The sequence below is a fragment of the Cyprinus carpio genome, chromosome B21 (assembly GCF_018340385.1).
Source record: "Cyprinus carpio isolate SPL01 chromosome B21, ASM1834038v1, whole genome shotgun sequence".
Lineage (NCBI taxonomy): Eukaryota > Metazoa > Chordata > Actinopteri > Cypriniformes > Cyprinidae > Cyprinus > Cyprinus carpio.
The window spans coordinates 11,262,317-11,285,741 of NC_056617.1; the positions used below are offsets into that span (position 1 = coordinate 11,262,317).

Here is a 23,425-nt window from a genome sequence, read left to right on the forward strand (position 1 = left end):
CTTTTTTTTAACACTGTTAAAACACAAGTTTAAATATATTCTAAAGTAGGCACTTTACAGTTTACACAGACACGTAGTTGGTAGTTAGTGCACTGAAAACAATACAAACGCACAAAATATGGAGCGGTAATTAAGCAATATAACTGTTATATAACATATGAGAGCATAAAATATCAGTTGTTATCTTTTTATGACAGTAAACAGCCAGCTAATAAACTTCTGCTCCATATCTGCTCAAACTAACCCCTGAAGCTGTTAACCCTCCAAATTAGGAGAATACAGAAAAGTCTCCAGGCCTAATACAGCCATTTTTTTAGCTTGCCAATAGATTTGTTTCATGACATCTATTCCACTGAAGAAAGCTTAGGAACTGGCTTTGTTTCAAAATTCCCTTCTCATGGATCTTGTTCGATGTTGGCTAACCATGTCAGATATCTCACAAAGAGAAAGCATACTCCACTTTTAGTTAAGGTGTAATGTTGTCGAGTAGGTCAGGAGTCAAGTACTCCTCAGGAGTGGGCAAAGTCTTCACTGCTGCCATCTGTGGGGCGGTTGGTGTATTTGGTTTCAGGAGGAGACTGTTTTTCCAGTCCACGCCATCTACCATGGTGTACTCTGGACTGGTAGGGTTTGCAGGGATGGGAAATGCTATGGACTGAGTGGACGTGACGGTCTCAGTGCTAAGTTTTTGAAGGTCTCTGAATGCACCGTGTTGTTCTTGACTCTGTAATTGGTCTGTCGGTGGGTTTGGTTTATTGTGGTGGGTGCTGATTGTGCTGGCAACAAACTCTGAGGTGTAGCCTCTTTCATCAGGGATCACCACCAACTGTTGGATTTCTTTCCCTTTATTGTGGTTTTTATCCTTCAGAGCCATCGTTTCTTTCTCTTCAGGAGAAAGTACAACTCCACCATGATGAGTGACATCAATGACCTGTGAGTAGAGACTGTTTGACCAGGTAGTGTCTTGAGAAGAGAAGGCTGCAGGTTGCTGTGGTCCAGACTGTGCGCGTGCCAATGGGTGGAAACCATCGTGGCTGCTGGTTGAAGGATGATGTAGGTCTGTTTGATCGTGATCTGACAGATCCGGATCACAGCAGCTAGCCCGACCCGAGTCATCATCCCTGAAACTACTGGACATTTGAGGAGAGTCGGAAACCGGAGAATCGGTAATAAGAAGCTCCTCCTGGCTCTCGTGCGGTTCGTCGATGTCCACCTCTATGAACTCTACCCATGGATCGTTGCTGTACAGTTCTGGCCACAAGCTGGGGTGAGCGCCTAAGATTGACGTGAATTCAGTCAGCTGACCTTTCTGTAAAGAAACAACCCAAATATAAAAGCTCTAATTTGTAGAAAATACCCTCAAAGTTCTACAAAAAAGGATGTGAAGTCAAATACCAGTAAAAGTACGGGGTCAATTCCTTTGATTTTTGGTCCAGGGATTGGCGGCAGGAAAATCACCATTAACCTAAAACAGGCCACAGTGAAGTTAAAGCTTTATTCTTAATAACTATGTGATAAGTATATACGGGTGCATCTAAAAAAAAAAAAAAAAAATATATATATATATATATATATATATATATATATATATATATATATACCACCTGGCTCTTAATGCATTATGTTTCTTTCTTGTATTTTTTATTATTTTAATGTAGAGTATTATGTTTAAAAAGTTTTTTTTTTTTGTTTTGTTTTAAATTTGATGATTAGAGCTTACAGCTCATGAAAGTCGAAAATTCGGTATCTCAAAATATTAGAATATTTATATTTGAGTTTCATTAAATGATCATCCCTACAGTATAAATTCTAGGTATCTCTTATTCTTTGAAACCACAATAATGGGGATATATATATGCTGCAGTGAGGTAGAACATTCAAAGTACAGAGGGAAAGGACAGAGGAAACTAATGAGAGGTCAGGAAATCATGGTATTCATACACAATGCTGAAAGATTTCCTTTACACTGTTAAATAATAAAGCAGGCACTTACTTTTGTTGACGTGAAACTACAACCAGCATCAAAATAATCGCAATACCAACGGCAGCAAAGACCAACACAGCTGTAATAGGGATTCTTGATTCTGAAATTGAAACAGCATTCAAAACATTATTGAAAAAAAATTAAGTTAAATTCCTAACAAAATCTACAGACAGGTAGATCTTAAATCAGACCTTTGTTAGGAATGAGTATAAAGATGGATTCACTGAAGACACCAAAGTTGTAGCCTCTCATTTTTGACCTGACTCTGACTTCGTATTCAATGTTGCTGTGCAGAGCGTAGATGTATGCCTGTGTATCTTTGCCATTATCCAGCTGTAGAGAGACAAACAAGGATAAGGCACATGATAACACTCCAACCTTGAAGATAATGAGCTCCAAGCATGGTCTAATTATGGCAGCAAAATCCAGGTCATAATCTTTACCATGGTGAATCAAATGTAATGACTCATAAGTTTTCTTAGAAATCACTTTTAATAAAGCTTTAGAGGAACATTTGACTTCAGGTCTGTTTCTCATTAGAAGCTTTTCAGAAATCTGCTGGTGCTGATTGCACAGCGTTGCATGAGACTTACTGAGTTCCAATGATCTGAACCCTTTTCTCTGTACTGGGTCTCATATACCAGCTGGATCCATCCTGTCTTCACATTCTCTGCTGCAGATGGAGGTGGATCCCAGCTCACAACAACATCATTGATTAAGCCAGTTGAGCCCATGCTCAAAAGAGTCCAGTTCAGTCCTACAGGCGGGTCTGGAAACACTGAGAAAATAATGAACACATGCTTAAACCAATTCTGCACATTAATGCAATGGAAAAAGTGATTTAGTTATCTGAAAGGATGGTGGGAATGCTTAGTATTTTAGAAAGCTTTATTTTATACAGCACAATATATATGTGCTGTATGTTTTTTTTTTTTTTTTATATATAAAAAAAAGTGCATTTGGTGTGTATTTATATATATTTATTTTTTTCATGTTTTATTTTGCTGCCTTATGTTAAACTGCTTAAAAATTAATTTTTTTTTCCACATCAATCTACACTCCATACACCATACTGACAAAGCAAAAACAGAATTGTCACATAACTTTGTAAATTTATAAAAAAAAAAAAAAAAAAAAAAAACTGAAACAAGTACATTGCATAAGTATTATTAATAAATATTTAGCTGAAGCACCTTTACAGTCTCAAGTCTTTTTTGTTTGATGCGACAAGCTTATCAGCATCTGGCAGTTATCTGCCATTCTTCTCCTCGCCTCTTCACCTCTCAAGCTCTGTCAGGTTGGATGGGGGCAGATGCACATTTTCAGGTCCCTCAGTCCCTGCCACTGAAAAACAGCCCTGCAGCGTGAGGCTGTTACCAGCACACTTTACTTTTGGGATGGTACTCTGCAGGTGATGAGCAGAGCTGGTTTCCTTCAAACATGATGCTTGGAAGTGAGGTTCATCAGACCAGAGAATCTTGTTTTTCAGAGTCTGAGGGCCCTTTAGGTGCTTTTTTGCAAATTCCAAGTATGTTTTCATGTGTCTTCACTGAGGACAGGATTGAGTTTGGCCACACCGCCATAAAGCCCAGATCGGTAGAGTGTTGCAGTGATCTTTTTCCATCAGGTTCTTGGTCACCACACTAACCAAACACCACACTAACTCTTGTGTGGACTTCTGTGTGGCTTGACACAAACCTGTCTATGAGCTCTACAGGCAGTTCCTTTGACCTCAGGGCTTGGTTTTTGCTCTGATATGCATTTTCAGCTGTTAGACCTTTTATTTAGACGTGTGTGCCTTTCCAAATCATACCCATTCATTTGAATTTTACTCATTTTATTTTATTTTCACTCGAAGTGTAATAACATCTATAAGCAATATGAATGCCCCTGAGCTACATTTCAACTTCTGTCCAAATCATACTCATTTGATTTGGAATCATTTAAGTTTTTTAGTTTGAATAAATTTGCAAAGATGTTAAAAACCTGTCTTTTGATTTACCATTATGGTGTATGGAGTATAGATTCATATGGAAAAAGTTTTCAAAGCAGTTTAGCATAAAGCAGCAACATAACAAGACGTGAAAAAATACGTGAATATATAAAATACTGTATATTTTGAAAAAAAAATGAGCTAAAAGCATGAGTAAATAGGTAACCAAAACTTATTGAAAACATATTTATCAAAATCTATATTAGCAATATTTTTTGTATATTCGGAAATATTTAAAAATATATGTGAAAATATTTTGAATATAACTTGCTACAAGGGATTGTGTACTTGAAACATGCCAAGAAAGAAAAGACAAAGAGTCAGGGTTTGTGTTTGCGACATGGCTTACCAATGTCCTCCACGTTGAAAGACATTTCATCATAAACAACGTCAAGAGAGCGTGAACGCAGCTGGACCACATAAGGGAACCATATAATGGTGTTACTGGAATCAAAGTAGCATTCATTTTTCCTTATAGAACTGTAACTTGGACATTCCATCCATTTCTTAGAATCCCTGCAGACATGTGGAAAATTGGTAATCGTTAAGTAGAAGAACAGTCATTAGCAACTTAACTGCTTCACTGATTGCAGCTTGTATTAATTTTCTTTACTTGCAAGTGCCAAAATTTGTGTTGACAAATAATACTTAAAATCATACATTTTTTATGTATCAATAGTGCATTTTTTTCTATGGGGTTGTGTGGTACTAATTACTTTTCTAATATGTAGAAAAGTTTCAGATCCTCAAGTTCTGTGTGGTTCTGGAGGGATCCAGTCTCCCACTGACAACGGAAAGTCATCAGCTCTCGAGAAAAGCAGCCAGTCAGATGAGGTATTGTTGAAGTCTGACCTGCAAAAAAGGTGAAGAAAATACTTAAACCCTTGCTGGAATGGAACATACTTGCTTTAAGGCATGCTTCCAAGAAGTCTAATGGACCAGAAAAAAATACCAGGAATGTCATTTAGACGTTATTATAACGTGTCACTGCATCTGCTGCATTTACAGCAAAAGAAATATTTCAAAAGACATATGAATACGACATCAGTAATTTCATTTTATATTCTACAGCTTCATATTTTATAAACAATTTATAAATAAGGAATTAGGTTGAAATTGTTTTGCTTTTTTAATGCGTTATTCAAGCACAGCTCAGAATGATCAAATGTTTTACAGCTAGAATATTATTCTGAAAAAAAGGGCAAAAATTCTGTGAATGTCCTTCAGTTTAAACCAGCTTTGGACTAACAGGATGTAACATAAATCCCAGTTGGGCTATAACTGTCAGCTGTGTTTTCCTGGAAATGTATGCTGGCATTTTTCCGCATGTAGAAGCATTCGAGTGGCAGTGCAGCGTTACTGCCTGCAAGCTCTTTAAAAGGATCTTTCTAAGCTGCTCAGCTGACAGCATTTAGACAGCAATACTGATAAAACTTTAACTGATTTGAATTTGATTTGAACTAATAGCTAAATTTAAATGTAGTAGAGTGTAGAGTGTAACAGAAGAACTATTGATGTTTTATTTATATGCCACAGAACATTATGTATGGTCAGGTTATTTACACTGCCAGTATTTTTTTTCTTTTTTTTTTTTCAGGTAGTTACATCATCATAGCTTTTTGTGTAGTTCCTTTTTTTCCACTTTTTTCCAGGAAATACAGAGGAATGATCATTAAGAGCCATCATACTAGCATGGTTTGTGTCTGTTTGGGGTTACTGATATGTCAGTATGTTTCAGTTACAGAAAGAAATTACCTGCTTCATTTGCAAACATGTAGTCTCATGTCTGAGAGTTTGACCATTTTTTTTACATTTAAAATTACCGGTTACCTTGCAAATTGGCCATGTAGCTTAATATATATGTTTTTTTTTATTTTATTTAATAATCTACCTTATAAAGGATAGGAATGAGTCAGAGTTGTCATTTTTATGTTCCCATAGAAACTAATGTATAAATGAAATAGCACCTGCAGAGCATATCTGATTGAATTCATAATGGACAGAGCCGTTCAAAAGATAGTACTTCAAAACGAAAGCATTGAGAAATGGTCTTGTGAAGAGCGTGGCAGTTCACATTTCAGCCTTCTGATATTTTATTGGTGGTCTTTTGATTGATTCCATAATTGGTTTAACTAGAGAGAGAGTACCCTGCATTTGGAGATCTGGAGATTATTAAAGATCTGTTTTACTTATGGATTTATTTAATTACTTATGTAAAATCCAGTCCGTCTGCATTATGCAGAGGTCCGTTGGACTCTCTGGGTACTAGCAGAAAGCCAAGGAGCTACCTTAGTGTTTCACAATAACTAAAAATAGAATAATAAACATCATGTTTTCTTGTTGTTTAGCTAAACTGTTATACAAAAGGCTCTCAAAGACATTTCTAACCTCTCAAGCCAGACAAGTCTCATTGGGTTAGTGCAAAACATGACTGTGTATATATATATATATATATATATATATATATATATATAAATTACAAACCTTGTATTGTAGGAGGCACATTTTGTGTTGCCACAGCACAGGTCAACAAGATACAGATGAAAAGGGTGGTCTCCATGATATAGTCCCTGTGAAAACCAAAATAAGGTCCATTATGAAATTGGAAAAATGGAAGCAACCACCAGCTAATAGTCATAAATCCTTATAAGTCTTTACTCTAATTCATTTCAATCACTATTAGGCCATTCCCTTTCTATTTGAATAAAGAAGTCAAATTATTCATTTGTTTCACTGTAGAAACCAATCAGTCCATGATACTGACAGGATTACGAAATCGCAGTAAACACAGTCCTCTGACATCCATTTAAAGCCAAAGGCTTTAGCCAGTAGTTGTGAAATATATCCTCACTGCAACATGGCTTCGCTCCAATCTGATTCTGGAAAACATCTTCTCAGGAAACATCTTCTCAGAAATCCATCTATTGACTCTGCTGTATTGCACTTCAGCTGTATCACAAGCCTTCTCTATTAGATTTAAATGGCCTTAACACACAGTGCAGCAGTACAGAGATAACAAACTCTCACTGAGGGTGAAGGGCTTGGTCCTTGATAAAATGGGTACAACCTGTTCTGCAATGTCAAAGCGCATAATTAGGAAGTTAATAATAGAAATGCTATGTGTCTGATATGGAGCTTCCTGAAAGGAGTCTGAGATCGGAGTCTGTGAACCTTCATTATTTAACGTGACAGTTCAACTATACACAATACCACAAGGGACTATCTATCAAAGAAAAAAACAAAACAATGAACCGCTGACATTGTAAAGAGTAGTTGTGTAAGTAAAGTACATGTGTATCAATCAAACAACCATCTTTAAAGTATTTCAGCAGTACGTGTCAAATAAATGTAGTGGCACTAAACATTCTGTCCACTGGGTCTTTTCTCCATTTGTAGCCCTGCTTGTGTTCACAGCGTTCCAGATCAGTTTTTTTTTTTTTTTTGAGTTGTTAGCCAACAGCGAGGAACAAGCAAGTTAACATATTGTTTTTTATTCTCACAAATAATGTCATGTTGTCTAATTTTGCCTCCAGCAAGTAGCAGGTTTTTAAAGTTGACCCCTTTTTTTCAGGATTGCTGTCAGTGTTTTTGGAGTGGGTGGATTGGAAATTCAGGAATGGAGCTAAATCTAATCCGCAAGGGAGTGGAATATTGCGTTCCAAATGTAATAAATCTATCTCCGAAGGGCATTTTAAAGTAAGAACAGTCATACTGAAGGGCCATTGCAAATATAATTGCTCAAAACTGGCATCTTTTCGATTTCAAAGGGTACAACAGATGGACACCTTGCTCCCATGATTCTTTGCGTAGGTTTAATTGTGTGATGATAGCACCTCCTTAATTGGAAAGTTGATGCAGATGTGTGTTCCAAGGAACAGTTTTTTGGTCCCCTACACCATTTGAAGAAATATAACTAAATGGGCAGAATGTGTCTGAAAACAATACTCGACAAAAATTACATTTATCATAGAACTGTTCAAAAGCAATATCACACTCACAATCATGCCGAAGACAGAACTGAACCCATTTATTTTAACTCCTGCAATATTTAACTAAAAACATTTTGAATATAGCCTAATCCTCCACATCTGGCCACAATATGTCATGAAAATGTATGAACTGTTACTTAAACCTTAACCTTATTAGTTACAATGCACGCATAAACATCGTGATAAACGTAAAGAAAGTGTTCCAAACGGAAATACAGAACATGCATTAAAAATGCATGCATTATTTTTTTTATTTTACATGATACATCTGTATTATATGTATTTTGTTTTGCCCTTAAAAAATAGAATACATAATGTTAATCTTCCACAACAGCAACCGCTGCTTAAAGTCGAAAAGATACAGAATAAATCCCACGCTTGTCTCACTCACGTTACACTGAACTCACCTTTTCCAAGAGTGCGATTCAGATTTGTAGATCCTTAACTTCTATGAAAGTATTCCTCAGGGAAGCTTGACTTCTTCGTATTATAGTAGCACACCTTGGTTAATACATCTTAAATCAACGGTTTAGAAAAAGCATCATAAATTATCCCACTTTTCTCTTCTACCGCTTTGCTTCAAACGTGTCCTGTGGTTGTGACAGGACCTCAGCTTACCCACTGGATATCTGGCGCTAACGTACCAGTTTTTCTTTAGGGCACATTCGAAGAAAGGCGCCACTTTTCCTTGAAGCACCCTGCGTAGGGAGCTTAAAAGTAAACCTTATACACCAAGACACTAATCGGTTTACTGCATGTAGAGTTTCGCATGCGAAAAAATAAATGTATGTGGGGAACTCCGCCCTAACACGCGTCATAGTGTTTTCCCACTACCAGCCTTCAGGACAGTGCTTCTCAAAGTCCAGACTTAGGTCATAGCTGCCAACTCTCGCGAGACAAATAAACAACTCAAAAACAAGCCCAAAACAAGCCCAATATTTTTGATAATTTATTATATTCAATATTATTTATTATCAATTATTTATTACCAATAACTGAGCCTGCATCATATTAAACTGAAATTACCCTTTCATCTGAAAAGCAAAAACATAAGTTGTTTTACAAAAATCAGCAAACTGCACCAAAGCAGGAACAAAACTCATCTCCAGTCACCTGTGAGCAGAATAGGATTGGAGAGATGGAAAAGGAGAAAAACACAAGAGCTTCAAAGGAGAGCTGTAACATAGCCACATATTTATAGGCTACTAATATATTGTCTATTCTAACCAAAATAGATGCTATTAGTATTAGTAGGCTATAGGCATGCTATATAAGCCTACTTGTTTTATTACAGTGATAATTAATACATTACAAAAACATTGTAAAAATAAAAAATTAGGCTACCTTATAAAGGAAAAAAAGTAATCCCACCCCTCTACAGCGCTTATATGTTTTGCACTGATTGGCTATTAACTGTGAGCAGACAGAGTGTCAATCAATGCATTGGAGAATACAGTGAACATAGATGAAAAGAAACGAAGTTGCTAGTCAGGTTTTCCTAACAAGCAACCGTATTTTTTTTAAATAAACCCAAAAAACCGCAACCCTCGACCTGGGATTTTTTCACTAACTTTACCAAAAAAGAAGCCCAAAGTCGCGTATAATACACGGATTTTGCAACTATATGACTTTGTATATACTAAATGACCCGCCTCCATTTCGTATTTCAAGAGCACTAATTTCCTACTTTGATAAACTGTTAAACGTGTAAATAATTTTAGTGTGTTTTTTTATGTATTTTGGAGATGGTGCGAAATGAAAGCAAAGGCGAGATTATTATTATTATTATTATTACTTAGATTATGCTGGCACAAATAGCTAGATTTTTATTTCGTCTTTCCTGTAATGCCTGATAAAGTAGCATTTTGTGAGCAGCGCTTATTTGATTACAGCCGTTACCGGGAAAACCGCTATATCTCCCGCTCCAACAGCGCCTCCTGCTGGCAGAGAATTAATTTGCATTTACAAGTTTATGGGAAACACTGGTGTCTGTCAATAAACATAAACTAAAAGTTTTGAGAAGGTGCTTAAGTTTTGAGCCATGTATTATTACTAATTAGGCTTCTAGTAGTAGTAGTTATTACTATCTTGTAACCTGCAATAAACATTTACTCAAACTCCCTTTTGTGAGATGAAGGGGGAAGAAAAGAAAATCGGCCAAAAAGAAAAGAGAAAAACCCATATTAGTCGGCCTCTATTGCTGACACTTAAATTAATTGTTTTGCCTCTTTTGCAACTGTTATTAATGTATTTTGAATGCAAAGGGCACCTTATTTTTTTTTAAAAAATTTTATTATGTTTATTTGTTATGCATGTTATGTATGTTTATTAAAAACATGTTTAATAGCCTAACTAATTGTTCCAGTCCTTTGACACTGATGAAAATTCAGATTAGGACATTTGAATGTAGACTTTGAGATCCCCTGCCTTAGGAAAAAGGGCACGCAATTTATTTCTCTTCACCACTGTTCGCGTGCGTGCTGATCTTTATAACCGCGCGCTGTTAGAAGAATATAGCGGATATATTATAGCGAGAGAGAGAGAGAGAGAGAGAGCTTTGCGGTCAGAGCTGAGATTAATTTCTCTCTCTCTCTCTCTCTCTCTCTCTCTATATATATATATATATATATAAATTAAATTAATTTCTTCTAACGCTGCAGATATTGAAAGTCATTTTCAGAGCTGTGGAATTCATTCTCATTTTTAATAGCTATTGGCAGGTTTTGTGGTGCTTTGCACTCCATATAGGAGCTTAGCCTACATTTATTTTCAACAATGCAGAGCTGAATGGGTACACGTGACTGGAGTAGGGCACGTGTTTAAGGGGTCTTGCAGTAGTAACAAGAACAAATGTGTCGTAGAAAAGTTTGTGGGGCAAAGTGGAGAATTCAAAAGTTGGGCTTTTATTAGTTGTTGTTACTCTTTTTACTACAGCGAAAAGTTATTTCGACTACAAAAACGCTATTGAGCATTAGTAGTGAATGGCCATGAAAATCAAGATTTTATTTATTTTTTATTTAAAGTAATCACAAGTCTGTTACACTAAAACACTAAAATAATTACGAAACACATAAAAAGAAAAGAAATGGGAAGGTTTTATACAGAAAGTGTATCTAAAAAAAAAAAAAAAAAAAAAAAAAAAAAAAAAAAACCTGCATCAGATAAAACACATGCCTAACCTGAAATGAATGAAATGAAACTTATCATAGCTATGAAAATCATTGTGTTCACTTGTTTATCCAACAGTTAATACAAAAATCATGAAACTTGAATTTTAGTGTGGTAAGGCTCATGTTCATGTATTTAGCCTAATGAGAAGCTAAGAAAACATTTAAAAGGTATTATAAATATCATTCTGAGTTTAACCAAAACAAACAAACCCATTTTTTATGTCTGTTGTTGTAATGTTCCTGGAGACATTCAATGTTACTATTAATTATAAATCTCAAAACATTGTCATTTCCAGAATCATAATGGTATACATTTAGAGGAACCTTTCATGATCCACTCTTAAACTCTCATAAATCTCAGATGACAGACACACAGCATATCTTAGGTCATTAACTCAACCATGTGTCTGTGGTGTCCAGTGTCCGTTCCACTCCACTTGTTATTGTGCTAGTCTGGAATTTTCTCACCAGCTGTCAGACTTCTCAAAAGTGTTTAACCCCTTAACCCTGGTCTTCTATAGTTTTGCATGGCATGTAAAATTTTATTAATTTGCTCTTATAGCTCTTATAACTTCTCACGTTGGGTACTTACTGACATCATGGACACTGAGAGGGTTGTTGATTCAGGTGCTGTATTTTGGAAGTGGCGTTTTTTAATGAAGTCCACATCTGTAATACAGAAATACTGAATTTACAACTAAATGGAAACAATGGTTTATGATTTTGTATCATTTATTATAGCTTCTATTGATGTATGGAAGCCAATGGGCCAATAGGGGTGACTTGATCTATAATGACACAGCACAAAAGTACTCTTAAAACTGCCCTAAACCCCCGAAAACCCGCCCTTTGCCCTCTTTTAAAACGGAGCAGGATTGATCCAGGTTCTGTAGTAGACAGTGATTACTTTCCTGTAAAAAGTTTAAGTTTTTCCGAAAATGGCTTTTCAGAGATTACTATCTAGGTCAGATACTCTTCTCAGAGGCACACTAATATCATTAAAACCACAGGGACGTATTTATCGTCATGGTAAGGTAAGTAAATTTTTTTTAATATAATTGCATTATTTTAGGTTTAAGGCAAATAATTTGAATTCATTAATGTTTATTTATTTGTTTATGAGTATTTTGTGTAATGTTTTAAGGGACTAAAATAAATGTATGACAATCCTTGAATAATCTTTGTTTGTAAAGATTTTTTGTTCCCTGATCAGTTATCACAAATAAAAATGCAAATCAATCATTCAAACAAAAAGCTTTCTAAAGTTATATTTTCTATATACAAAGGAACAGATTAAAATAAAGTTTCAAATAACAATGTAAAATAAGCTTTAAAATAAACTAATTCTGCAGTATTGATTCATTGTTTGAACAGTAATGATGTTTGCACAGAATATCAGAATATGTCCACGTGTCCACATTGCGCTGTCAGGTTGTTTGTGACTCATGAAACTTGGCATTCTGCACATTTCATTTTGGATAATTAAAATCACAATATTCATGGATTTTCTGCATTTTATTAATCCATTTCTTTTTAAAAGCTCTAATAAGACATTAAAATAAACATGTGATATCATATAATTCACTTTTGACTTCCGAATGCGTTGTTGTTTGCTTTGAACTTCTCTTCAAAGAGCTTAAGCCTGAAGCAAACAGCTATATTTACATCACTGTGAGCATCAACAGATAGTGTTTTATTTTTTATATTATATTTTTTATAGTGCCTAGCATTTTATTTTTAATAGAATTTCACTGTAAAGATGCTTTCATTAAAGAAGAGAAAAACCCATCAAATAAATATGTTAGAAGAATGTCTTGCAAACATTCCCATTATGTTTTGAAAATGTTATTTCTGAACTTTTTATAAAATCTTTTCTGAACTTTGTATTATTATTATTATTATAATTATTATTTAGTCATGCGAAAGTTAAGGAAACATTTCATTTTATAATTTTGCAAACATTATGAAACATTCATTTGACATTATTAACTACCAGATAACTCTGAATGAACATTTTATTCTTAACATTGTTGAAAGAATGTTTGTCCATAACTTTGAGAGAACCTTGCCAGAACATTAGTTCTGAGAATGTTCTTTGTTAGCTGGGAACCAGCATTTTCACTTGAATTGTGCCTAAAAGTATGCCATGCTCTCCCTGTCACATTACTCCACAGGAATTCAGCTGCTCACATTTCTCAACTTCCCAGTCATGGAGTGCGTGTTTTTATTTGGACCCCACAGAGGCCGTCAGAGACATTCCTAATGGCTCCATGCTTCTTGTCGGAGGTATAAGGAGGAACTCTTAAACTCTAATGTGTCCCCAAGCGGTATCCCTGTGTGTGCTTAATTTCCCCCTTTACTGTCTCAGGGTTTGGTTTGTGTGGGATCCCGGAGAATTTAATCAGCGGCCTGTTGAAAACGGGAATAAAAGACATCACAGCCGTGAGCAACAATGCTGGGTGAGAGAGATCTCTAATTAACATGGCAGTAAAGGCAGTGAAGGGACACAGTGTTTCCAGAGAGTTCCCTAATGTGGACGAACTCACTGGGATGTTTACAACGGGTTGCTGTCATGTACTCTGGGAAATAGTCTGATGGGGTCAAGGAGCAGGAAAGAGGGAAAAAGGGAAGGGGGCCCTCAAGAATCAAGGCTTGAAGGAACACCAGTGTATAGTGTGATTTCTTGTGTGACTAACTAACTACATGATTGTTTCTGATGACAGAGTTGATAACTTTGGCCTGGGAATGCTTCTGAAAACCAAACAGATAAAACGCATGATATCTTCATATGTTGGGGAAAACGCTGAGTTTGCAAGGCAATATCTATCAGGCGAGCTGGAATTAGAGCTTACTCCTCAGGTAGATCATTTATCTCATTGTCGTTTACATTCTCCATGTCTAGTTTTAACTCGATCTCATGAAAGTGTGTATAAATAGTACGCCAAATAAAAAATGAAAACTCGTGGTATTGATACGCAAAAAAGGACTTTGGCGTGCAGATGTTATACGATGGGGGATGGGTAGGTTTAGGGTTGTGGGGTAGATGCATTTCATATGCACGCCAACAAATTTTACTGCTTAATCAAAGGTACTGCTTTATCAAACATGCATTCAGATTTGTTGTGGGTAACACACACTATACAGACAATCTTCAAAATTCAACACTGAATATCTTTTTCACTCAGAAACGTTACAACCATGTATTGCAAAAGAAAATTAAATAAATAAAATTTAAATTCACATTGACATTAAATACTGTTTGATTGATTTAATTTTATCCCAGGGCACACTAGCAGAGAGGATACGGGCTGGTGGTGCAGGCATCCCAGCATTTTTTACTCCCACCGGGTATGGCACTCTCATCCAGGAGGGTGGATCACCCATAAAATACAACAAAGATGGCAGCATTGCTATTGCAAGTGAAAGCAGAGAGGTGTGGTGAGGCGTATCACTGTCAAAACTTGTTGATGGTTTTTGCTATTTTTTCCACCCTCAGAAAAAAATTACATAAATATATAAATTCTTGTCCTTTGATTGTTTGGTCCAGGTTCGAGAGTTTAATGGCAGACATTATGTCATGGAAAAAGCCATCAGGGGCGACTTTGCTTTGATAAAGGCCTGGAAATGTGACAAAGCAGGAAATCTTATTTTCAGGTCAAGAAGTTCACTTTAACACCATTTGTCTTTTTAAATGATTTTTCAATATCTTACGTTTTTCAAAATCAAGATCCTACTTACCCTAGATTGTCCACTAGGTGTCAGGCTTTATCTGTGTAACGATCTACAATTCTTTGTTTCTAGAATATCAGTATTCATGTAATTACTAAACTTTTTATTCACCTTTGCTGAACATAATCATTTTTTTTTTTTTTTACAGGAAAACAACTCGCAATTTTAACCAGCCTATGTGTAAAGCAGCCAAAGTTACAATAGTGGAGGTTTGTGACCTTTCAATTTGTGATGGGCTTTGTGGCTTTGACATTTCCTATCATCATGTTTGAGGTCCCACAAAATAAAAAAAGAAAATGACTTACTTTGGTGCACAGGTTGAGGAGATTGTTGATATTGGAAGTTTTGATCCTGAAGACATTCACATCCCTTCTATATATGTAGACCGGGTAGTGCAAGGAGCCAGCTATGAAAAACGAATTGAGGTGAGAAAGACACTTAAACTTAGAGCAGTTGATTTCATTATTCTCACCATATTGTTTATTGTGTGCACATTTAACTTTACAAGAATGTGAAGCTCATGTTCAGGACTCTTTTTGTTTATAGAAAAGGCTGGTTCAGTCTAGCAAGGAAGAGAAACCTAAAGTCAAACAGGACTCAGATATTACCCGGGAGAGAATCATCCGACGGGCCGCACTGGAATTTGAGGATGGGATGTATGGTATCCTTCAGTAGCCTGACCAAAGATATCAACATGATTGGTATCAAAAAGTACAAGTTTCTAACTGTCCTGTTCCCACATACTGTACCTTGACAACCCTCCCAGCAAATCTTGGCATTGGAATCCCTATGCTGGCCAGCAATTACATTAGCCCTGAAATCACGGTCCACTTGCAGAGTGAGAATGGAATTTTGGGACTGGTGAGTTTCCGTTATTAAATAACCTGAGCAAGTAATTTCCCGGCTAATGAATTTGCACTTTTCAATTTCCAATCCACTCTTTTATTTTATTTTTAGGGTCCCTATCCAACAGAGAGTGAAGTGGATCCTGATTTAATCAATGCTGGTGCAGATCTCTTTATCACTCTGTTTTATCATATTTGATGTTCTGTCAATTAAACTATTACTCCACATGCACAAGTGTAGCAGAAATAAAAAAAAAAATCAGTGCGAGATCCACCAACATTGTTGCCATGTAATGATTAAAAAACAATATGAAAGGTGTACAGAATACACAGTATGCTTACTATGCACAGTATAGTCTGACACATAATAATGTATGTACACATTACACACAACATAATCCTAATAATAATATATATGATATACATTATATAAATATATTTGTTATATAAGAAATATGTTGTAATTGTGAAATAATTCTAAAATCCTTCTTTACAACTCAGATCTTGGCCCTTTTGTGTGTGTTCAGGTAAGGAAACGGTAACAGTTTATCCAGGAGCTGCCTATTTCTCCAGCGATGAATCTTTTGCCATGATCAGAGGGTGAGTGTCTGAATGCATCGGTCATTTATGATTAAACTAAATACATCTGCAACTGCACATGAAATTAGAATTTTTTGCATGAGATTTAAGACGTACAGCTTTTGGGGTACATTTTATGGAACATTTTTGATGTTGTTCCCCCTATTTTTCTTTCACTTCAACTTCTTCACCTTTCATATCCTTTTTTAGAGGTCACATTGACCTGACCATGCTGGGAGCAATGCAAGTTTCTAAGTATGGAGATCTGGCCAACTGGATGATACCAGTATGAGTTTCATGCTCTGTATTATTGTATCATAATCACTGATATGCAGTATGATTTTCACTTGCCTGGTTTTGACATGTTCCATGTGTTTCTCAGGGTAAAATGGTGAAGGGCATGGGTGGCGCAATGGACCTGGTATCCAGTGATGCCACAAAAGTAGTTGTCACTATGGAACATTCTGCCAAGGTACAATAATCTTTAGACTCTCACTTACAGTCATTATGTTTTAACATTTCCCATCACTCTGTGTAAAATGTTACATTTGAAAATTTAAAGGGTGGGAAACATAAAATCTTAGAGAAGTGCACACTTCCTCTGACTGGAAAACAGTGTGTTGACCGTATAATCACTGAAAAGGTCAGTTCAATTTATTTCAGAGAAATATAACATATGTTGCACCATTTCGAGGACGGTGTGATGTTTGTTCTTACTTGTTCTAGGCGGTGTTTGATGTCGATAAGAGCAAGGGTTTAACTCTCATTGAGATTTGGGAAGGACTGACACCAGATGACATCAAAGCATGCACTGGGACGGAGTTTGAGGTGAGACTAGACTGCACAAAAAAAAAAAACAGAACAACATACAGTATATTGTCCTTATTCTGGTACTGTGTTAGTCATGATTGTTGATTGTTACTTCAATCAACAATGGCTGTGCTGAAAAGTTATATGCAATTAAAATGATTCATCCAGTAAACAAGATTATAAGCTGTTGAAACTTTGTACTTCGGAAGAAACCAGCCACTGTTATATCTTTCTGTTGTGACTGAACACACTTTCCTTTAGATCTGCTATCTGTGGGAAAGTTTTGTGTATAAGTGCATGATATATCAGTTAAGTCATTCCGGTATTTTTCAGGTGTCAAAAGACTTACAACCGATGCAGCAGATATGAGATAATACTGAGGATTTATATTGACGGCCTTCTGCCAGTATAAAGGACCTGAGCAAGAGAGAGGACTTGACTGCCTTCATTTTAACAATTCTTTGCTTTTTTGGATGTGGCATAAATACAGAATTCATTGTTAAATAGATGCATGACTCTTCTCATCATGTTAATTACAACTTGCTCGAAACATACTAGAACATAGTAACTCTCCAAGAATGAAAAACATCACCTTTTAAGGTAAAGTTTAAGATACTGTAAGACTATATTGTTTCTGAAATTACATAGTTTTAACACAAGGGATGAAAAGCAATGGAATCTGAATAGATTTATTATTAAATATTTTAGTAATAATATTGTTAAACATTATAATGTACTGAAACTTATTTTAATGGTTGTTTTTTCCAATGATTTTTGCAAGCTAATCAGCACGGAATAATGCAGCTGTGCTACTTAAACTTGATACTGATTAATTAATTCTTGCCACAGTTTAAAATAAATAATGTTGGCATAATGTTTGTTTTTCGTTTTTTGTTGCTTTGCATAGTCATTTCATTACTGTTTTACAAAGCTTTATTGTGACACATAGAAACAGACCATTCAGTGGACCTCTACTCAGGACAAGTTTTGACCCTAGTGTCACTCTGTGATTGGTCATCGACCTGAATAACAAACATTGCACAAGTCTCTAAAGATAGAGGTCTATGTGTTTCACAGGGTTTGGAACAAAACACTATTTCACCATCCTTCTTACAATACTTAATGAATCCCATGATATTTTCAAATGACAGAAACAAAAACAACATGCATAAACTGTTAACAAGAATGTACACTTTTAAAGACCAGATTGTGAAATGGTAACACAGTAATCCCAGCGATGAATATGGCAAAGTCAGTGTGAGGGAAAACAAGCCAGCACTGACTGTCCCTCGGCTGAGTCATGCTGGGAATTCCTGTCAGGAGGCAGAATGATGTCATAATCCCTGTAAGAGGCCCTGTATATGAGCAGGGCCCATCACTGCATCTACCAAAACACACAATCTGTGTAGTCTACAGCATCTACAACATTAAGGTAAGAAGTTGTTCACAAAAAAGGTAAAGAATGAATTTCAGATGTAAAGAATAAAAAGTATGGTATGGTAGTCAAGGCAAGATTCCAGTGTTGTTATTGTAGGCTAACTGAATAAAGCTAAAATAAAATATAAATGTTGGATGAAAAACCTAAGGCCCGTTCACACCAAGATCATACGCAGCCCCGGTGAGCATGATTTCACCAAGTACAACATGTTTCTGGATCAACATCCTTGTTGATCCTGGAACAACATTCCAATCATCCAATCAGAAGTGAGATATAACTTTTCAGGAAATATGTGTTTTAGGCTTACAATCAGGGTTAGGTGCTTCTACACCTTTGGAAGAGGGCCCTCTGGGTGGCCAGTATCAGGCCCTGCTCGAACTGGACTCAAGCGATGGAGATAAGTATGTGTCAACTTCCGTTTTTCCTATGTTAATATTTAAAGGTATAGTTCACCCAAAAATGAAAATTCTGTATTAATTACTCAAGCTCATGTTGTTCCAAACCCATAAGACCTTCTTTCATCTTTGGAACACAAATTAAGATATTTCTGATGAAATCCGAGAGGTTTCTGACCCTCCATAGACATCAATGTAATTACCACGTTCAAAGGCCAGAAATGTAGCAAGGACATTTTTTAAATATTCCATGTGACATCAGTGTTTTAACCGTAATTTTATGAAGCTACGAGAATACTTTTTTGTGCACAAAGAAAACAAAAAGTAACTTTTTTATTCAACAATTTCTTCTCTTCCGTGTTAATCAACGCACGTTCACAAGAGTACCATGACACATGCAATATTCAATATTTCAATATAAGTGAATTTGATTAAATATAATTTTTAAAAATCCAAACATTTAAATTTGTTTAATTATTATTATTATTATTATTATTTTCATGCAATATATTTTAGTATAATACATTTGAATGCAGTGCAATGTTTGCTTATGGCCCACAGCCCTCAAGATTGATCAAGCTGGATTTTTCTGGTCTAGAGAATTTTATTTTATGCATGCTTCAGTCCAGGTTTTGTGTGATGAATGCCAGAATGGTCATTTTAGCTTTCCCTCATCAACAAAACCCCTGTGTAAAATATGTGTGAATCTTTCTTTTTGTTTAATGTAGGTAAAACGGATATTGATTTCCACCAGTGTATTACACGCGTGAAGCAATTGAGAGACATACCCTTTGAAATGTTTCACAGAGAACAGAAATTATAAGATGCCAGTAAAAAGTCATTATCGGAGGATATCCCGCTTATATCTCTGGCCTTGGTCCTCTAGACTTGAAAAAACCTGACAGTAACAAACAGATGTATTCCAAATGGGCTGGATCAGTGAAGGAGTTCCCTAAAGTAATAAAACAGAATTAAGACATCAAAAACATGTGCGTTGAAGTATAAAGTAAGTATAGAAGCGTTCATAATCTGGTGTCATATTCCTAGTTGCGGCCTCTGTATGAGGTGGTCAAAGAGGTGCCATGTGCTGGGCTGAAGAAACTCCACCTCAAGAGGGCACTGGAGGCCTATCTGGAGGAGCAGACCGTGTCAGAACAACGGCATGGCTGTGCTCACTGACGGTGTGTCCACCTGTGTGTGTGTGTGTGTGTGTGTGTGTGTGTGTGTGTGTGTGTGTGTGTGTGTGCATGCCTGCCAGAATGGCCACGTCCTCAGAGAACAACCTGGTATGAATGTTTGTTCATTTATTGCAGATAAACTGAAATGCAGATGTGTATCTTTTATGGTACACGATCATCTGAACAATCAGTCAGTAATGATAGTGACAAAATTTAATTTTGGTTTGGACATCTCTGAAGATGATGAACATTTGTCGTTCATTAAGCAAAATTGATTCAGTGGAATCAGTTCCTGCTATGTATCTATTCACATATCTATTTATTTTTTTGTTTGTTTTTTACTATATTCATTAAAACAACTTGTGGATAAGTTCCTCATGGTTTGTGGTTTATTATTGCACCATAATCAATACAGCCAGCTCATAACTCATTTACAATTACAATGCAGTTAAGTTTTCCTGTGAAAGCATTGATTCAGCACTGAAAGCAGTTCTTCTTGTCTCAAATATGTCAAACTGGTCCTGCTTCACAGGAGTAATTGAAGGAGTCTGGAGCTGTTGGTCTGCCTGGAGTAGCTGCTCTCAGGGTCAGAAGTCAAGGACTTGTTCGTGGAATAATCCTGCTCCAAGAAACGGAAGCAGGAATTGCACTGGAGAGACCATTGAGTGGAAGAGCTTTGAGGACCCTGATTGTGAACATCTCAAGTGAGGATCAAATTTTTTTTTCATTTTTCTTTGGTTTTCGTTTTTTTTTTTTTTTCAGACCAAACTCACAACAGTTTTTCATACTTTAGAATGCTGGAACCCCATTGCTTTGATCCCTCAGTGACACCAGTGAAGACTTGTAAAACTCCACCTTCTTTGACAAATGAATTTGTGTTGGTAAGTGACTTTCTAATAAAGGGAACTGGAGGGTGTGGGAATACGCACATAAGTGAAATCCCCTTCAATACACAAATCTCGCAACAGACATGTGTTTTACATCACATCCATGTTTTCAGGACCCCAAAGACATCTATCCAGTGGGCAGTAAGATTGAGTACACCTGCATAGACGGACATGATCACATTGGAAATCCAGTCACTGAGTGTACAGAGAACCTGACCTGGAGGATATCACCCATGCAGTGCAAAAGTAATTCATATAATGTGTGTGTGTGTGTGTATATGTATATATATATATATATATATATATATATATATATATATATATATATATATATATATGAAATTTTTTGAATGTTTATTTGAAAAAAATTCTAAAATATGTTTCAAAATATATTTACATAAATATATTTTTTACCAATATATTTTATGGCCATTTCTGTATATATATATATCTGTATATATAAAATAAAATATATTTTAAAAGAATTATTAAAATATATTTTGCCCTCCATATATTTCAGTCCATGAGAATACATTCACATTTCACATTTGAAGAAAGCTTTATTTGGTTATATAACTCCTGTGAGCACACATCTGAAAAAAAAATCAAGAAGTAACATTATGCAATGTTCCAATGTAAATAAAAATGAAACAATAAATCTGTATATATTCAGTTTTGAGCTCGAATAAGCTATTCCATACACATAATTGATTTAGCCTACATAGGCTACTGTAAGATTGGAATATTTTCTTTCCTCTAAAATACATTTTAAAGTATTTTGGCCAGAATTGTATTGTTTTTTTATGTTGCTGTTGTATGGGTAATTCTAAAGTGTTCTGAGTATTTGTTAATATATTGCTAAGTGATTTCTTACTCTCTTTTTCTTTTTATTGTATATTCACCAGAAATTGCATGTGATCCTCAAGCTGTTGTGAGTAATGTCATTGTCACACCCTCAAAACAAGCTTACTGTATCTGATCGGGGAGAGAGTGACCCTGTCATGCCCAAGTGGGATACACAAAAAAATAAATGTGCCGTCTTGGTCTCAGCTGGTACCTGAGAGTGTCTGATGCAAGGCAGTCAGGTTGTAGGCTCCGAATAAACACCAATCAGGTACTTGGTTTCAGTTAATTCTTACATTGTTTTTCTGAATGGTGGAAGCCATGCCCACTCAGCCAAGCCTATTCTGCAAACCATGGGAAAAATCAGCAAAGGGTCAGTGTGTTTGCAAAATGCCATATGAATGCAACTAAGTCTATTAGTTCTGGTATTGAATGCTAAAAGTAATAATGGCCATACAAAGCAGCATGCATTATTGTGAAATCTCTATGTGACATTGACCAGGACGTCATTCCACATTTGTGCCTCTGTGCGTCCTGGACGGGTGAACAGAATGACCATCTGCCAGCTCGGAGCCTTGCAGTGTCTGGGGTAAACATTTACTTTGCTACAAGTGCATGCAGCTGGCCAGAAACCAAATTCACATCCTGTCAGGACTGTCATGAGTGGGAGACATGTGACAGTAGGCTTGTTATAAAACATCAAAACCTTGTCATGTAAGGATAAAAGACATGACACTTATCTTATGAGCAGTTTTAATTTATTTTAAAGTACATTATGAGTGTGTGTGTGTTTGTGTATATATATATATATATATATATATATATATATATATATATATATATATATATATATATTTATATATATATATATATATATATATATATATATAGTGGTGGCCAAAATTATTAGAACACTAGTATTTTCAGCAGCTAAAAAATGGTTTTAAGTCAGTTATTTCTATCTTTTGCTTTAGTGTGTCAGTAGGAAATATCAGTTTACATTTCCGAACATTCATTTTGCCATTAATTGTAATAATCCAGTGAGTTTTTTGTCTGACAGCAGCCAGTGCTCCACATAGAGATCTGATCTCACCATCATCCAGTCTGTCTGGTGTGTTTTTTGTATGAAGAACAAACTGAGACAGACTCAATCCAGAAGAACTAGAACTTCAAGAAACCTCCCTGCAAAGCTACAATGCTGTTAAAAGTTTTAGGCACTTATGTAAAAATGCTGTAAAATAAGGATGCTGTCAAAAATAATGTCATAAATAGATTTCTTTATTAATTAACTTCTATAAACTAAATGAAATCAACATTTGGTGTGACCGTCTGTTTAAAGCTGCTTTTGCCCTAGGTGCACTTGTGCATAGTTTTTCAAGTAGCTTTGTAAGTAGGTCTGAAGCATATTGGAGGCTTTGCCACATTTCTTCTGGATTTGGTCTGTCTCAGTTTGTTGCTTCGGATAAAAATATCTGCTAAGTGCAAAAAATGTATATGTAAAACCCAGATGCAAATGTATCCCCAGGTTCGAAATGTGAAAGTAAAGATCCTGAAGACTGTTTAGATGACTCCGCCCACCTTTGTG

At 35.8% G+C, this 23,425-nt stretch overlaps 2 protein-coding genes and 1 pseudogene across 2 annotated transcripts; 2 read left to right on the plus strand and 1 right to left on the minus strand.

Annotated features, from left to right (window-relative positions):
* Positions 1-20: 20 nt before the first annotated feature.
* LOC109083469 (growth hormone receptor) lies at positions 21-8,745 on the minus strand. The gene is made up of 9 exons (XM_042748418.1): positions 8,374-8,745; positions 6,462-6,547; positions 4,694-4,829; positions 4,327-4,493; positions 2,578-2,762; positions 2,176-2,317; positions 1,994-2,084; positions 1,396-1,465; positions 21-1,309 (listed from the first exon to the last, which is right to left on the minus strand). Exons 2-9 carry the CDS (start codon positions 6,535-6,537, stop codon positions 467-469), a joined length of 1,710 nt encoding a protein of 569 aa, XP_042604352.1. The 5' UTR covers positions 6,538-6,547; positions 8,374-8,745; the 3' UTR covers positions 21-466.
* A 3,203-nt stretch (positions 8,746-11,948) lies between these two features.
* Positions 11,949-17,973, plus strand: LOC109051642 (succinyl-CoA:3-ketoacid coenzyme A transferase 1, mitochondrial-like). The gene is made up of 17 exons (XM_042748420.1): positions 11,949-12,170; positions 13,311-13,422; positions 13,505-13,595; positions 13,860-13,995; positions 14,420-14,569; positions 14,684-14,790; positions 15,014-15,074; positions 15,183-15,290; positions 15,412-15,526; positions 15,632-15,726; positions 15,823-15,871; positions 16,238-16,310; positions 16,500-16,575; positions 16,672-16,761; positions 16,852-16,932; positions 17,016-17,117; positions 17,433-17,973. The coding sequence occupies exons 1-17, from the start codon at positions 12,075-12,077 to the stop codon at positions 17,466-17,468; spliced, it is 1,578 nt and encodes a 525-aa protein (XP_042604354.1). The 5' UTR covers positions 11,949-12,074; the 3' UTR covers positions 17,469-17,973.
* Positions 17,974-20,154: 2,181 nt separating this feature from the next.
* Positions 20,155-22,629, plus strand: LOC109051602 (annotated as a pseudogene).
* Positions 22,630-23,425: the final 796 nt, after the last annotated feature.

What these genes read in the sequence shown, in the direction of transcription:
- LOC109051642 (XM_042748420.1), top strand. Translation starts at nt 12,075, where the DNA reads ATGGCTTTTCAGAGATTACTATCTAGGTCAGATACTCTTCTCAGAGGC. An exon ending in CTCCATGCTTCTTGTCGGAG is followed by an intron (nt 13,423 to 13,504) that starts GTATAAGGAGGA and finishes TTACTGTCTCAG; the next exon opens with GGTTTGGTTTGTGTGGGATC. An exon ending in TGGCCAACTGGATGATACCA is followed by an intron (nt 16,576 to 16,671) that starts GTATGAGTTTCA and finishes TGTGTTTCTCAG; the next exon opens with GGTAAAATGGTGAAGGGCAT.
- LOC109083469 (XM_042748418.1), bottom strand. Translation starts at nt 6,537, where the DNA reads ATGGAGACCACCCTTTTCATCTGTATCTTGTTGACCTGTGCTGTGGCA. An exon ending in GTTCAGATCATTGGAACTCA is followed by an intron (nt 2,318 to 2,577) that starts GTAAGTCTCATG and finishes GTCTCTCTACAG; the next exon opens with CTGGATAATGGCAAAGATAC. An exon ending in TATACTCATTCCTAACAAAG is followed by an intron (nt 2,085 to 2,175) that starts GTCTGATTTAAG and finishes TTTCAATTTCAG; the next exon opens with AATCAAGAATCCCTATTACA.